Raw genomic sequence first — 17,563 nt, 5'->3', positions numbered from 1 at the left:
AATTGGAATTTTGAAACTTCTTTTGCTTTTGGGGATCAACACCTAACAGTCAGTCTGTTATTTGAAATTCATACATTTGACTTTCAAACACATTTTCAGGAACGCATCATGCATTCAAATGCAGCCCTGCTTGTCCACGTGCTGTTACTTCCGCGTGGATGTGACATGATCAGGTGAACAAGCTCAGTACTGCGGCCGGTGAATTCCCTGCTAAGTCTAGCCTTCTGTGTCACCAGTGGAATAAAATGGCCAATTTGGAAATTGACTTCTGCATGTCCCTGTGGTTTGGGAGTCTGATTAGAGAAGTACTGTTTGCTTTATTTGACAAGAGCAGAAATGATCTTCAAGGAAAATGTCTTGCAATTCCAAACTCTGAGCAGAGGGGAGGTTTAAATGAAAAGTGACCCCATTGTATGGGAGGACATATTTGGCAATGATAATCTGATAAGGGATTAATTTCCGAAATATATAAAGAACTCATAAAACTTAACAAAAGGAAGACAATCCAATAAAAAAAAAAATGGGCAAAGGACCTAAATAGACACTTCTTCAAAGTGGACATACAGAAGGCCAAGAGACATACGAAAAGATGCTCAAAGTCACTATCAGAGAGATGCAAATTAAAATGACTAAGGTATCACCTCATACCTGTCAGAATCGCTGCCATCAACAAATCAACAAATAAATGCTGGTGAGGAAGCAGAGAAAAGGGAACCCTAGTGCACAGCTACTGGGAATGCAGACTGGTGTACAACCACTGTGGAAAACAGTATAGAGTTTCCTCAAATTAACAATGGAACTGCCATTTGGCCCAGTGATCCCACTTCTGGGAATATATCCTAAGAATCCCAAAACACCAATCAGAAAGAATATATGCACCCCTATGTTCATAGCAGCACTATTCACAATAGCTAAGATCTGGAAACAGCCCAAGTGCTCATAGGTAAGATGAGTGGATAAAATGCTGTGGTACATTTACACAGTGGAATAGTAGGCAGCTGTAAAAAAGAAGTATCTCTGACCCTTTGAGATAGCATGGAGGGACCTAGAGAGTATTATGTTGAGTGAAATAAGCCAATCAGAGAAAGACAAGTATCACATGATCTAGCTTATATGTGGAATCTACTGAACAAAATAAACTGACAAAATAGATATAGAGAAGTGGAACAGACTGATGAATCTCAGAGGGAAGAGGGGAGGAGGGTGAGAAGAGATGAACCGAAGAATTTGTATACATATATGCATAACCCATGAACACAGACAATAGTGTGGTGTAAGCCTGGGAGTGAGGGGGTGAGAACTGGGTGGAGGGGGTCAATGGGGGACATCTGTAATACTCTCAACAATAAAGATTTAAATGATTTAAAGAAAAGTAGGGATTATATACTAGAAATATATAGGCAATTACTGACTTACATTTTGTATATGTACACCTTTTCTTGGTTTAGGAAGAGTCCAAGGTATGTTTAAATGCTCAGAGTTAAATTTGGTGATCTTCCTCTCTTTTTAATCAAAGAACACTTAGGAGCTGCAAGGGGTCACCCTTCCTTTTTCTTGGGTGACCATGGCCGGGTAAATGTGGGCCATGGTCCCCGGTGCTTGGTTGTTACTAATCCGCACAAGAAAAGGCTGTTGGCTTCCATGGAGGTGAATCACCCTGAGGGCTCAGATTGGCAGTTTGACTGAGGAAAACAGGCTCTGGATCCACCCCTCTTTCTGCTTTTCCAGTTCTCACGCGAATCAGATGCTTTCACTTATTCTGCAAATTAAAAAGTCACCTATGAGACTTTAGCTTGCACTGATTTGGTCCACATTCATTATTACTCTCTCTTTACAACCAGTGGGAGAGGCTGCTTTTCCTCAGCATGACTTTGTTTCAGGAGTTTTTAATCGGGCAAACCATCTCTAGTGGTTTCTTTTTGGATGCGAATGTAAACCGTTACCAATGGTAAATTTCACCCATCTATTAAAAGTAACTCCTTATGTAACAATTGGCTGTAAGCACTACAATAGAAAGGATGTAAGTATTTATTTAATGTCACACTAAATTAGCTTGATCTATACCCTTAGTTATTTTCTTTTGGAATGGTTGTTAGGCTCTTGCAGAATCCAACTGCGAGCCGCACTGGGATCTAAAATAGCAGGCAGTTGAAATCGCTTTGAGCTTAGAAATCAAGAGACAGTGTACTTTCATTATATTTCGTGGAGAACCCTAAGATCTCCGTTCTCCCATCACTTTACTCCTGCTTCTGAACCAAATTACGTAACCAAACCATGTAGCTTTCCTTGTGCCGATCAGTAACAACCAAGCCCCCGCGACCATGTGGCACAGCATGAAAGCCCCAAACTCTTTAATACACTGTACACTCAGTGCACTGACCATCCTATGCTGTGAGACACAAGAATGATATGCTAGTCAAGGGCACAGACTCTGAAGCCAGTCCATTCTGTGCGATGTTGGGCTAGTTACTAAATCACTAATATTGTGTCTGTTTCCTCAGGTGTGAAATGAAGACCACAATAGCCTACTTTGAGAGGCTGCTGTGAAGATGAAATGTCTTTAGGTATCTATGCTCTATTTAGAACAATGCCTGGGACATAGTGAGTACTACCTGAGTGTTTACTAATACAGTGTTTTACTTTTAAAAGGAAGTGAGTCCCTGGTGTGCCTGTGTCCCTTTCATGCCGTGCCACATGCATTTGTCCTTCTCAGCTGACCTGTCACCCCACTCCAAGAAATGCAATGATTTATCAATCTGGCCTATAGTGAAACCAAAATTAAAAAAAAAAAAAAAAAAAAAAAAAAAAAAAAAAAAAAAAAAAACAACACAGCATCTTAGCCAACTCTCCTTAGGGAAGGCTTGTCTTGAGGAGTATTCATGGTTCCCGGAGATAGGATTTGAAATTGTTCTCCTCTCAAGTTAGTTAAGTGGATTATAATGTTCCGGATAACCAACTAACTGGCTCCAAATGGCTGGTTTCATTCCTCACTCCATGATGGTCTTTGGGCGATGATGCAAAAGTACCAACATCTCACCAAACTGCACAAATAAATATTTTGATGGAAAGCTTTTCTGGTCCACATTTTAAACTAAGTAAAACCAAACATATGAGTACTGACAGTTCTTCAGAAAATTAAAGTGTGTTCTAAAATATTTACTGTGAATATCACATGGTTAGAAAAGCTTCAAAATAGGGTCATGGCATCTAATTTATGCAATAAAAATCCATTGTTATTCTTAGTATAACTATTATCATTTTTTTAAGCAAAAACAACTATCAACCCAAATGGTGGGTAAGGAAATAATGCAATAGTTTATATTCAAATAAATTGAAGTGTTTTTAATGTTATAGGAATTACTATTATCCGGAAAATGCTTTGATTAGGCAAATTCCTTTTCTAGTTATTACAGATAACACCATTTGATGTGTTTGTCTTGATTTCATTTCAAGAATCATCATTGACTCTAACCATTGCCTCTTAGGCAGTTCCAAATTTACAAAAGAAGTTGAACTCTTAAGTTGAAAATTATTACACTAGGCTAATTTTAACACCACAAAGGACATTTAAACAGATCAAGGCACTTTGTACCCATAGTGCTTTGTCTGGCTGTGAGCCTGACCCATGTGATACCATAGAAAGCTGTTTTCTAAACAAATCGGTAGAACTGAGGCTAACAACTGTGCTGCAGGCCACTTAGGGACCCTTTCCTGGTAAATAACACTTCAGATTTTCTCTGGACTCACTGCTTTCCTAATGCTCAAGCTATGTGGGTTTAGTTGGAATGCACCCCACTACCAGTCCCCTGCATGTGGCTTGATTGCCTTAAGAAGATCAATGTATATCACCCAACCTCACCAGTGGCCATTGTGATTGGCTCAGGGATGGGCACACTAACGAATCAGGGCCAATGATGACCTTTGCTAGGCATTCTGAGAAATACCTTTTCCCTCTTCCCTGTGTGAGCAACCGAAAAAAAGAAAACAAACACACACACACACACACGCACACGCACACACACACGCACACGCACACACACAACCTTTTCTCCTTAGAATGGAATCTCTCTTGCTGTTGAGTGAGTGGTAGGAGAATAGAGGTCTGCAAGTGTGGTATCATGTTGATAAGAAGAAAAGAGATGTTGGAGGTGCTGGGTGATGGTGGTGGTGGGGACCAGCACCCCGTGGAGCCTGACTTAGAAGACAACCCCATAGAAGCCAGCCTCTTTAGGCTGGAGGTGGAGAGAACTGAGCCCCGGGAACATACTGGGAACTTTTGGATCAAGCTTTACTTAAAATGGTCAGAACCCTGAACTTTTCAGCTACTAAGTCAATACATTTCCTTCAATATTTGTCAGTCTGGATTGGGTTTTCTGTTCCTTACAACATAAAGAGCCCTAAACAAGGCAGGCAAAATAGCCTGGCCTGGATAAGAACGTCTGGGCCCCAGAACCAGTGTTCAGGAGCTCCATGGTGCTACCCCCACCGCGATGGCGAATGGGAAGGAAATGAGCCACAGGAGGATTGTCAGCCAGTGACACAGACAGGTGAGAAATCCAAGGGTCGCTTCCATGGAGATGCCAAGGAGTAAAAGGAAAAGAAGAGCCCAAAAGACAAAGCTTGCGAGTTAGGCGTTCTTGCTCAAGCATGCCAGAGAGGAGAAGCCCAAGTGGTCATTACGGTTTTTAAACAATGACTAAATAGCAACCAGGTTATTGTGAATTAGAGGCTGCCTGATTCTCATAACTGGTTGGCAAGATAATTATAAAAAGTTTCCCAGTTAAAGGAAAAAAATTGGTCATCAATGGAAAATATAGTCTCCATCTTTTAAAAAAGATTGCTTATTTTTAATGCTGATAAAATAGATTTACTTTGTAAAGAAAAAAAAAGGGCATGAGAGTGTCTATTTTTCAGGTTAGTCTAATCAGTGGATGCTACACAATGGTAAACCAGTTTTTAAAATAAGCACTATATTTCTTCACTTGTCATTTCTGAGAATCACATTCAATGAATAATAATTTTGTTAAACTCTAAGGGTCACATTCAAATGTTTAGCCTTGATTTTAATATTAGACCTGAGATATTTCCATGTGCTTGCTCTTATCCACACATTATTGTTCTGTCTTGGTAATAAAATGGGAAGGAAATAGAATGAGACCTGGGGAAAGGAAAACATTTCTTTAGCTTGTTATGAAAAAAAAAAAAATTCTTTCTTTGTCCATTCTGAACTTAGAAATCTATTTTTTCTATATAGTACTGAAATATTTAACAATTCATAAAAAACTAAGCATTTACGTTAAAATATAACTTTAAATACAGCCCTGCAACTTTTACCAGGAACCTTGTAATATATGGTGAATACACATGCATGAATACTAAAACAAGAAAGACCATTCAACATTCACATGGAAAAGCAGCATTACATACAATATTAATAAATATCCAGGAAATCAAATCCACAAGTTGATCATTATTCTGATTTAGATTCTTTTTTCAGTGAAGACTTTCTACACTGTTTGTATAATTTATTATAATAACTTTACAAGTTAAACATTAATTAAAAACAGAATTTAACTAATCTGACTGCTGAAATAACACAACCCTCCATGTTTTGCAGCATATTTTAAAGTATAACACTTATAAAACTGATATTTTGGCAAGAAATACACATCCATATAACTAACTGCTCGATTAACTTCTTTTTCAATATATATATATAAAAGTCAGAGTTGATAATATGAAGAAAAACAGAAGCTAATATTATTTCTGAGATAATTTTATCACCTTAGCTCTTGGGCTTTGGCAATACATGTCTTAAGTTTTAATATATATAATATAATTTAAAAACAGTATTTACAAATATAAAACTTTTTAAAGCAAAATATTATACAAAATACTGTTTTTATACGTGTAAAGGGTGCTTTACCTCTAATTTCCCACATGCTTTCAGGATCCCTCCCTCGGGCAGTAATTCAGAGCTGGGTTTTTAATAATAGCAACTGGTCTACGATTACACTCTGAAGCTGAAGATCAAAGATGACTCAATACCTTACTGAGATTTATCTAGACATTCTCCTCATTGAAATCCATTTAAAATCCAAATTATACAAAATCCACTTTGTTAAATTTTGATTCTTTCCTTTTGTCACTAAACCTAGGAAACACTTTTTAGGAATATTGTATCACTTACAAAAATTCTCTTTCATTGCCTTTCTTTTGAAATGAAAGAAAGCACCCACCACTTCCGTTACCTTTTCAACATCCGTTTCTATGCACAGACATGTAACATGATTTCTTCATCTAAAACGCTGAGAGAGCCCTAGCTGGTTTGGCTCAGGGGATAGAGCATCAGCCCTCGGACTGAAGTGTCCCAGCTTCGATTCTGGTCAGGGGCACATGCCCGGGTTGCAGGCTTGATCCCCAGTAGTGGGCGTGCACGAGGCAGCTGATCAATGATTCTCTCTCATCATTGATGTTTCTATCTCTCCCTCTCCCTTTCTCTCTCAAATCAATAAAAATATATTTAAAAAACAAAAAATTAAACGCTGAGAGAATAAATGAGATTCACCTGTACGCTACTGGCTGCTATAAGAGGTGTCTTTTAAAAATGACTAACGGTCACCCACCCCTATTGAGTTCCATAACTGAGTCCCATAGTCAAGGATCTTATCCTGAAGATGGACCAGGTCTTCTACAGGAAGATTCTTTCCTGTTCTTTCTTGTTTAGGAGACAGATTATCTTCCTTGTATGTCACTATATATACTAGTATCAAATTAGGAGCCAGATCACCAAATTAGGAGCCCAAAACTCGCAGAATTCTCCCAAATCCACATGCTCAGTGTGTGACTGGACACCAACCAGGTAAAGGGAACTCTGGGAGGCCCAAGGACCTGGGGTTTCCAGAGCAGAGTGGACTTCACTAGCCCTGCAAAGTGGCACTCCACTGCGGTCAGTGAGGAGTGCTGCCCGTGGCTGGACGGGGTGGTTACTTGCAGGTGTGGACGTCAGTCATGCTTTCACACCTCCTGCAGCGGACGTAGCAGCACCAGATAAACTTGCACTCGCACCTCTCCACGTGTCTGACCACGTGGGTGTTGTAGCCTCGGCCACAGCAGAGGAGGTTGCAGCCACCCGCGCCCTCTGACGTGCGGTTGCACTCTCTGCCCTGTGTCCCCGGGATCCCAATTTTCTTATCCTCTACACAGTAGTTGGGAGACTTATGGATGTAGAGCAGATCCTCCTTGCGGATCGGTACTTTCCTCTGGTCCTTCTCTCTCCTGCGCATTTTCCTTTTTATTTTGTCAGAGACTTGAACACTGTGCTCATATTTATCCTTCAGGAAATGGCCAATCTTTTCAAAAGAAGACATGGTTTTCCAGCATGTTTTCACTGCACAGGAGCCAGACACTCCGTGACAGCGGCAGTCTACGGACATCAGCCTGGCCACAGCCTGAAATCAACAGGACCTGTGTTAAATATCAATCATAAAGTGTGTTTTACTCAGTAATAGAAGCAAACTCACCTCATCACTTTCTGGGTCTGTTTCCTCCTGTATAAAAAATGGTGGTTTTGAACATAAAGAATCTGCCAGACTGCTGAACGTTCAAATGTTTTGTCCTTCTCTTGACCCTCACAAACCTTTCCAAGTCAAATTTAAGGTAGTGGGCCAGGCTAATATTGTTATTAGAGATTATCTGAGATAACACAGGAAAACACCTTTATTCCCGATATCTTGTTTAATTTGGGGTGTGGGGATGTTCACACATGCCTCCATGTTCCTAATACACTTAGCATCTTGCTACTCAGAGTGTGGTTCATGGACCAGCAGTGCCAGTATCACTTGTAAGAAATGCAGACTCTCAGAATCAGAATCCACATTTTTTTAGATCCTCAGGTGACCCATAGGCACATTAAAAGTTGAGAAGCACTGATATAGGGAAATCATCCTCAACTCACATTGTGCACGGAAACATCTGTGGAACCTTACAAATAACCAATGTTCAAGCCCTGAGATTCGGATTTCATTGGTTGAGGTGCGGTCCGGGTGTTGGTATGCCTACAAAGCAGCTCAGGTGATTCTAATGGGCATCAAGAGATGAGACCTACTGACTGAATTGGGAGTTCTTAGGTCTGGTCACTGTAAATGTTGGGCAAAAGAAGAAGGGGCCAAAGAGTGTGATTTTCCAGGAAATCCTTCCTCTCTTCTGGAAAATTAATTCAAAACATATGTCATATTCTTGATGGATCAGTAGCACCATCCTAACATAGAAAGGAGATAGTATCTACATGATTTTTTCAATTCTATGTGCTGAGCTTCATTTATACAGACTGAGAAATTAAGTGAGATTACATTGATCTATAAGAGCTCACCACCTGGCACACATTAAGGTCTAAATGAACACCCCCGTCTCTGAAGAAGGTACGGTAAGAGTGGAGATAAATTTCAAATGGGGCTAACAGTGCAAAAACAATATAGAGACTTAAAAAGTGTTGGGGTTCCAAACCTCTTACATACCAGGCTAGCAGCACAGCTTCCTTCAATCTCCAGAGGATGGCAGAGCAGATTAATAAATTGTCAGGGCTAGCTGCAGAGTTGACGTCTGTCAGCATGCTGGGTAAAGTGAAAAATTTGGTCTATCCATTCAATTACTTGGAAATTGTGAGTGTAAGCTCACCCAAGAAAGGAAAAATCTCACAGCTTAAATCCCACTTACAGATTTTATCCAAACTATAACATGACAAGGCTTTATACTTTGTTATTTATTTTGTACCAAACATGACGTTGATATATTTGCGGGATTTTATATTTCCTAACAAATTAACCAAAGTTTCTGAACTATCTAACGAGACAGAATATTTCAAACGAATTATAATATTTGCAACTTGAATGAGCATACGGTATTGATTTATGCAATATTTGATACTTCTGACTGGTGTTTAAAATAATAAACAGAATAGTATTTTAAAACTTGTTCTTTATAGACTACAGCGCACATGTTCTTTTTGAATTCACAAAACTGAGAAGGTTAATGGACATGTCTACTTCTTATTAATTCAGACAAAAAGGTATCTTTCAATGATATGAAAGCAAAAAGTACCGCACACAGGCTCATTTGGTCAAATTTATGGCATTTGATATTCACAAAGCCTTCAATTCTTTAAAATGTTGAAATTAATGCAATCTGTCTACTTCTGTTCAGATTTTAAGTGCCCTAAGGACATGAGAAAAAAAAGGGCTCAACCAAAACTAGGTAATAACAAAACAAATTGCCCTAAGAAAGTCAAAAGTCCAAGGATTACATTTATGTGTTTAAACCTGATCAGCGTTCCTTATAGTCATCACCTCGTGATTTAGAGCAGCCCTTGGCTCGGTGTCATGACTGAAAAGCTGACTTTTTCTTTTATTAACCAGTTCAAATATCATGTATGGCATTGCCAATTTACAAAGCATAGCAGACAGAGTAGATGCTCTCCAAAGATTTAATGAATAACTAGTCCAATTCACTTAAACAGTTTTAATTCATTCCCCATTGGTAATCTGAATTGGGAGGTAGTAATAAAAACCACCTTTTTAAAACAGAAGAGTCACTGCTGGGAGGTCAATGGTATTGGAAGATCTTGATCCAATACCACTGTCAGCCCATAGCAGTGGTAGCCCATAAGAGCGACACACTACTTTATGGGCTTGGAGGATACAGAGACTGACTTTTAAATTCAATGGTATAATAACCTGCTGAATCTCTGTCAAAATTTTGGGGGAATTTTCCTGCCATAGGAAACTAGCCCAGTTAAATATCTGGAGTTAACTTTTTAGGAGTGACGTTTTAAAGAACTTGTATTTGATTACTTTTGAATTCTATTACCTTTTTGTCCCTAACAAAAAGTATAAAAAAAGAAATAGTGTTTTTGTCTTACATATGTATATTTTAGATAAGAAAGACAAATAAACTTCAAAGAGAAGAATCCCAATAACTTGACATGCAATGTAAATGATTATATCCCCATAATACTCTAAGGAAGAAACCTGGACATTAGGGATTAAAATAAAGCAATCGACTCACCACTACAAGAATTTGACAAAAGGCAGAGTTTAGTGGCAGACACACACACACACACACACACACACACACACACACACACACACTAGAGCTTAGTGCTTCTCGGAGCACATTTCCGTTGATGATTTTACTTAATTTAGTTTTATAGGAAGAAATGTAGGTAGTTATGAACATGTACTTATTATTCCAATTTTACAGAAAAATAAACAGTGTGGCTAAGATAGTTGTCATTCATAAGGAAAGCTTGATGATACATGATATAAAATCTTTATGGGAAGCTGGATCATTTCAGTAAAAGAGAGAAAAAACTAAGTGGAAAATGCAAGTATATTTAATAAAATTGCATGAATTTCAAAAAATATATTTTGGAGATTTTCAGCGAGTATTAATTAATATTAATAGCTATTCTTCAGTGATAGCATAGTCATTTTGGGGGGAACAGGAAAAGTAAGAGAGTAGCAACCAAATGAGTTGTGTGTGGTTATGAGAAAATTCCTTTCTCTACTCTAGTTGAGTTGTTAAGGTTTATAACGATATTAACAGAGGAATGTTTTGTTAACTATTGCAAACAGATGTGCACATTTTGGAGGAATATTTTTAACTATGGGAGAACAATTAGGAAGGGAACATTTAATCTACTGGGCTCCTTCATGTTAAGTTTTGGTTTGATACATTTCTAGTGAAGTGAAATACGAAAAATGTATCATTAATGCTTAAAGGTAAAAATAGAAAATGTTTGAGAAGTGGTCTAAGGAGTGATTGGTCCCACAACTTTGACTCAGGTAACACGGCAGGCTGTGATTTTTTCCAATATATTGTTCTACACAAACTTCACAGAAATGACCAAAAATCTGTTGTGAAACATTTCGTGATGAGCATTTCATTTTGTCAACTATTAGATGATTTAAGTTTTTATGAAAACTGTGACATAAGAGTGGATGGGTATAGGTAGAATGTCTATTCCTCTGACCCCTTTCATGCCATTTAGTCCAAAAATATACTTGAATCTGCTGAAAAGCAAAACACTTATGTGTTGTTCAAGTACTTATAAATATTCTTGAAACAGGTCAATGAAAATTTGGGGTTGGGCCCTTCCCACTTTTTTGAGTTAGTCATCATAAAACAAATTATGGGGTAGGAAAACTTAAGAGTTTATGAGGTGGACATGGGAAGAATGGAAATATTTTAAGCACACCAAAAGAAATACCCATAAATATTCCAAGTCACATTATTCCCAGAAGTTCTGCCCCTGGAAGACATCACATCATTCTGTTAGCCAATCACCATCCGGCAACATTATTCTTGGAGTCATAACTTTAGGAATGGTGTCAGAAACCAAGTGGGAATTTAAGGTCAGCGGTTAGAAAATCATCTATCCTGCTCACAACACTACTAAGCGCCAGTACCCACATTTCTCTGAACGCTTTTTGACATTTGGAGTTTGGGATTTTGAGACAAGGGAAATCAACTCAATTGAATGCAGACCTTGAACTTGACTCAGAATGTGCCTATAATTTAAAATCCTATTTGACAGTATTAAAAATGGAGTTGATCCTTCTTCCATGTTAGATAATAACCTGGAAACCTGGTTAATTTGTTGTGGTGGTGGTGGTGGTTTTTATTCTTTTGGCCACCGAAAGAAAGAAAAATACAAAAAAACTTTCAATTGTAATACTTTATGAGAAAAAGACCCATAAAAACACCAGTGTAATACCTTCAAAATATCCAGGTAATATATTTTATTATTTTAAGTTTCTATTTCAGTGATTTTCAACCTTTTTCATCTCATGGCATACATAAACTAATTACCAAAATTCTGCAGTACACCAAAAAATATAATTTTAGCCTCTCTGACAAGAAAATAGGTATAATTTTGATACATTCACACCAGACAGCAATTGTTTTGGTTGTTGTCATTTTTTCAAAATTGATAATCTAAGGGAAAAGAGGTCAGTGCCCCTGACTAAATAGTCAGGTATTGAATGTTTTAAAAACTCTTGTGGCACATCGGTTGAAAATCGCTGATCTAGGATAACGTGAAAAAAATTTAGTAGAGGAAGTTTAATTTACATAAAATGTGTATAATTGTATAAACTGAATTATTTTCTGCATAAAGTAATTGCAAAAACCTAGGAAATGTGAGGAAATGTTGTTTTTTTTTTGCCAAAAAAGGATTAAAATTGATGCTGAGTAGTTGTATACATTTAATAAAATTAGAATATAAAAACTAGCTTAAGATCCAAGTTAATAGTTACAAAAGCAAATATTGTTACATAATTTGAAAATTCACACAAGATGGAATAAAACTCAATAGTTGCCTAATATTACTAATAAAATACATTTTAGAGACTTTAAGACATTTCATATGTTCAGAGATGACTTCATTCATGAGATCATAATTTGAGTTTCTTAGTTTTGTTTCCTGGTTAAAAATTTTAAAATCTCTAACAATTTATTTAACAAATATTTAAGGTTTAAATTAATAATAAACATTATTTGTTTTCTTATTTTTTAAATATATTAATTTGACTTACCTTGATGCTTTTTTCTTGCTTCACTCAAGTTTTAAAGAACATATGTTAACTACATTTAACCTCTTTTATATTAATATATTAGAAATAATTAAAAATTTCTTTATTGGATAATATTTAAATTACAGCAAAAACTATTTAAATTGATTTTTTAAAATATAAAACTTTAAGGAAAAGATACATATGCATAACTATGGTGTTAAGGAAGAGTGACTTTAGTGAGGTAAATTAATGTTTAAAATTCTTAAACAAAAACATAAAAAGTTTACATAACTATTTACTAATTTCCTACTTTGCAATTTTTAATTGAACTATCAAGTTGAATTGAAATTTCAAATTTGAATTTGATGTGTTATGATGATCGAGTTACTGAGTTTTCTGTTTTTGTATTTTTAAAATATATTTTCATTGATTTCAGAGAGGAAGGGAGAGGGAGAGATAGAAACATCAATGATGAGAGAGATCATTGATTGGCTGCCTCCTGCACACCCCACACTGGAGATTGAGCCCACAACCCAGGTATGTGCCCTGACCTGGAATTGAATCCTGACCTCCTGGTTCATAGGTCGACACTCAGCCACTGAGCCACGCCAGCTGGGTTGTTTTTGTATTTTAAACCAAAGTGGTTAAGTAAAGAAAACTGGCTGAAACTCTCAACTATTTTGATAGGGTTCCATTTATTCACTTTCCAAAAATGTGAAAAAAAAAAAAAGCAACATATACTTTAGATCAGGGGTCGGCAAACTGCTGCTCGTGAGCCATGGTTTGCCGCTCTGTTGACTAATGAGTTTGCCGACCACTGCTTTAGATATTCATGAGAAATACTGAAACTTGTTTTAATTTATTTCAGGAGAAGGTAGCAGATTGCAATGATACTTTGGGACTTTTATAGGTTACTGGGTATTTACAGTAGTATATGATGTGTGCTGATATTCCTGTCCTGAGAAGATTATTATAAGATAGAAAATATATATTCACAAAAAAAGTTTTGGCTGTTTTAGAAAAGTCACTATGAATTGCCAAGTAATTCAACTATGGTGTTGAACTCAAATTTTATTGTGTCGATATTTATTATGGTAAATATATAAAAGTTAAATTAAGCTACAAATTTATTCCATTTTAAGAAAACCTAGTATAAAAAGGCCAGAATCATAAAAGAGGTTAATTAGATGGTGGTACTTCAAATTTGCTTCCTGCTGAAATATATCTATATTTTAAGTATCCACATATGTAATAGATCTAGAGCTTCTTTACATTTATTTGTAGTTATCAAATTTACAATGGATCTACATAGCTTTAAACAAAATAAAGATTCCCCTTTAAAAACTTTGCTTTAAAAAACATGTTAGTTAAGTATTGTGTATTCCAAAGATATTTAAGAATGTTTGCTAGAGAAAGTAAGGGTAAAACGGACAACAGGTCTAGGAGCCATTGCTCACCTAGATGTAAAAAAATAATCAAAGTCCAATTGAGGAAATTCGATCCAGTCCCATACGAAAGGCAGATACTGTAGATCTTACTCAGGCTCTGCCCCTAATCAACTAAAGGGGTGGAACGAAGGAACCCAACAGGCACTTGTACCTCTATGATTTTATAATTAGCATTTCAGGCATATGAAGTATACAGTCACAAATACATTCTATAACAAGGCTGACCTTAGAACTTAAAACTAAATCAATGCGGTCAGTATAGGCTCATGAAAGAAACACATATGGATAGATTTACAGTCATACATACATAGCAAAACATAATATACATACATATACACACACACATATATTTCTTAGACTGCAGGTATGGTTTGTTTTTAAATCATTTGAACAGGTTCATGCACAGGTGTGGTCCTTGTATTACGTACCTAAAAGCAATGAGTTTTATGCCATTTTCTAATACGTACCTGCCTTCCAGCTTCATTGTTATGCAGGTTCATTGCTGACAGCACTTTGCTTTCGTTACCCGTGGTGTTTCTGATGGGGAAGTCCAGGAACTTTCTGCTGAACCACATGCCATACTGGACGTCATCGGAGCAGCCCCCCCAGTGCCAGCCTTCGCTGGCTGAGCCACCGTTCTGCAAGGTGGTGTCACAGGAACACTCCGTCATGTTGCCTGCGCTGCATGACCTGGTCACAGCATGCACCAGGCCCGCAGCCATCACTGCATAGATAAACGCTGTTTCCTTGGTGCCTAGAACAAAGCGTAAATTGTGAAATGAAAGAGGCATACCACTCTCTGCTTATGTTCATAACAGAGCCTCCTACTCATTCTCTTGTCAGGGAAGCAATTTTTCAATGGCTCCCAGTGGATGCTTTAATGAGTGCATATTTTGAAAGGATGATTTCCTATTGTAGTCTTTTAAGAAAGCAGCATTAATTTTGAGTATCCCTTCATATATTGGTTATCATTGTTCTCAAACCGAAAAATACCTAAAATAGGAAATTTATGTCGGCACCTAGTTCAGTGCCTAATAGACAATCAAAGTCCAATAAATACATGTCAAATTTAAAATCCTTTGTGTGGATACCGTAAATGGTATACAATGCCCCCAAAGAGTCCAGATTACCTTTCTTTTAAAATTTAAAATGTGTTCTCACGAAACACAAGCTGAAAAATTTGGTGCAGTTTTGTTCCCATGAGTAATACCTATCAGAAAGCAAATTAAAATTAAACCAAGACCAAAGCAATTAGGTGATAAATGATACAAGTTTAGTTTCACATTAAAGACTCTCCTTTCTTTAGAATATCGTGAAAAACAATCCTGATATTAACATGAAACCATTATACATTTTATATGGTACTAGCTAATCCTTTTACAGGCTTAAAGATAATTAAAATGAAAGATAATTGAAATGTCACCAGCAAAAAAAAAAAAAAAAAATTGTTACGGAAAATAATTGAATATATATTTAGCACACCAGCAATAGCGTTTGGGCTAACATCTTTGAAAAATCAAAGGCCCATTAAAGCAGCAATAAAACGGACTGAAAGAGACTCCGCAGGCGACTTTTTTTTTCCTTTCGAGATGTTTAGATTGGAGTAGAAACAATTTCGCGCCCGTTGTCCAATAAACTTTTTCAACAGCTGATGCCTCTGCATTTCAGCAACTGTGAAGGACACATCCTTTTTTATTTTTCCCCTGTAGGGGGTCGGGGCTCCCTCGGAAGGGCGTGCCGGCCAAAACGCAGCAGGGCCAAGGCCATGCTTGGGCGGCTGCGGGTGTAGGAACCGGGTGGGGAGGGGTCAAAGGTGCAGGGAGAACGGAAACAAATGTGAACAACAACGAGTCTTTCAGCGCCCAGGTCCTAAAATTCCTTGCATCTTCTAATATTCCTGGAACAACCCGGATTCCCGGTTTCTTTATCTTTACCGAGTCACCAGGCACGCGGGAGTAGAACTTTATTCACCGCAGCTTCCCGGCCCCGGCTGAGTGCAGAGGAGGGGGAGAGAAGGGAACGAGCGGAGGGCGAGCTAAGTGGTCGTGCTCTGGTTAGCGGCACTTTGGGTTGTCCAGGACGATCCCTTTTAAAAATCACCATTATTCCGTCTACCCGGTGCTCCAAGGAGCCAACAAACGCGGCAATTAGCCGCTTGTCCAAGGCCCGGCGCGCAGCGGAGCTGCTTAAATCCCAGCAGATGCGTCCGCAGCATTCCCTACCGCCGACATCATGTTTCTCCAGCTGGTCCCCCAGGTAGGGGGGCGCTCACGGGTCCGAGGGGTCGGCAGGGTTCAGTGTCAGAGTTTTTCCTCCACTCCAGCCGGGCCCAGCGGGAAGGAGGAAGAACTACGGCTCCGAGAGCCAGGCTCCGGACCGGGGAATCACCCCCTCCAGGACCGCACCTGCACCCGGGGTCTGGCTCCCAGTGCCCGTCCACGAAAGGACCTCTTTTTGGGATTTAGAGAGCGTCGGGACCACACAAGCACGCTCTGTTTTATTTTACAGGAGTTGGAGGAGTTGTCGCCCCTGTCCCGTGCCAGCCCCGAGGGTCCTGGGACTCACCGCTGCTCAGCTCGTAGCCGAAGAGGGGGCTGGCGGCCGAGGGGGCGGCGGCGACGCGGCAGTCCCAGCGCTCGTGCCGGAACTGGCTCCTGCACTCCTGGATGCCCAGGCGCGCGCCCTCGCGGATGCTGGGCAGCAGGTAGGGCTTCCTCTTGCACAGCTCCTTCTGGCGGCTGTTCAGCGGCAAGTTGGCGCAGCCCAGCTTCTCCGGGACCCCAAAAGAGGCTATGCCCAACCACCTGTAAGAAACGGCCGCCCCCCCTTGCACATCGCTCGCCTGCTTTCCTCCCCAATCCCAGATGTTCCCCCCGCCCTTTTAGCTCACCCGCCGGAGGGTCACAGCCCCTAGTCCCCTCACCTTGGTTGAAAGTTCCCTGAGGCTGGGCACCCCATGTGCCACCTACCCCGTGCGTCCCCACTGCCCCCCATACTCACATCCAGTTTCCTTGGGCCCCGCAGGGGAACAGCGCGAGCAGGGCTGCCCACAGCGCGCACAGACGGGACAGTCCCAGGAGCGCCGCTCGGTCCATGGCCCCCGCATGGATTCCCGCAGCCCCAGCCACTCCTCTTCGGCCCTCCCTGCCCAGAGGCCCGCCAGGCCAGAGGTCAGCTCCCCAGCACCAAGTTCTCCCTCGCTCTCTTCCTCCCTGCAGATAACATAAAAAGAAGGCCAGAAGCGAGAGGGGCTCTCAGCGGCCTCCCTTCCCTCGCTGGGAGCAGTGTGAGGAGGCGGAGAAAATAACTCGAGGCTCTCCTCCCGCCCCCAGCCGGAGACTTGCGGGAGATGCGGGAGATGCGGGAGATGCGGGAGCTGCCCTCACATTCCAAGGTGAGAAGCTGCTGTTGACGTAGCTCTGACTCCATCGCCCCCGGCCTCTCCTCCCCTCTCCTCCCCCTGGCCGCGCGGAGAACCTGATTGGTTCAGCCGCCGCCCGCACTCCCCATCCCCAGACCTCGGGCTCCCATTGGCGGAGAGCG

At 39.8% G+C, this 17,563-nt stretch overlaps 1 protein-coding gene across 1 annotated transcript; it reads right to left on the bottom strand.

The window, feature by feature from the left end:
- Positions 1 to 6,766: 6,766 nt before the first annotated feature.
- On the bottom strand, positions 6,767 to 17,450 carry WNT16 (Wnt family member 16). Its single transcript, XM_080664120.1, has 4 exons — positions 17,021 to 17,450; positions 16,586 to 16,824; positions 14,488 to 14,774; positions 6,767 to 7,451 (listed from the first exon to the last, which is right to left on the bottom strand). The coding sequence occupies exons 1-4, from the start codon at positions 17,113 to 17,115 to the stop codon at positions 6,987 to 6,989; spliced, it is 1,086 nt and encodes a 361-aa protein (XP_080520246.1). The 5' UTR covers positions 17,116 to 17,450; the 3' UTR covers positions 6,767 to 6,986.
- Between the last annotated feature and the right edge of the window lie 113 nt (positions 17,451 to 17,563).

This window comes from Plecotus auritus (genome assembly GCF_963455305.1).
Source record: "Plecotus auritus genome assembly, chromosome: 4".
In the NCBI taxonomy this organism is placed as follows: domain Eukaryota; kingdom Metazoa; phylum Chordata; class Mammalia; order Chiroptera; family Vespertilionidae; genus Plecotus; species Plecotus auritus.
This window is presented reverse-complemented; position numbering and strand designations above follow the sequence as displayed.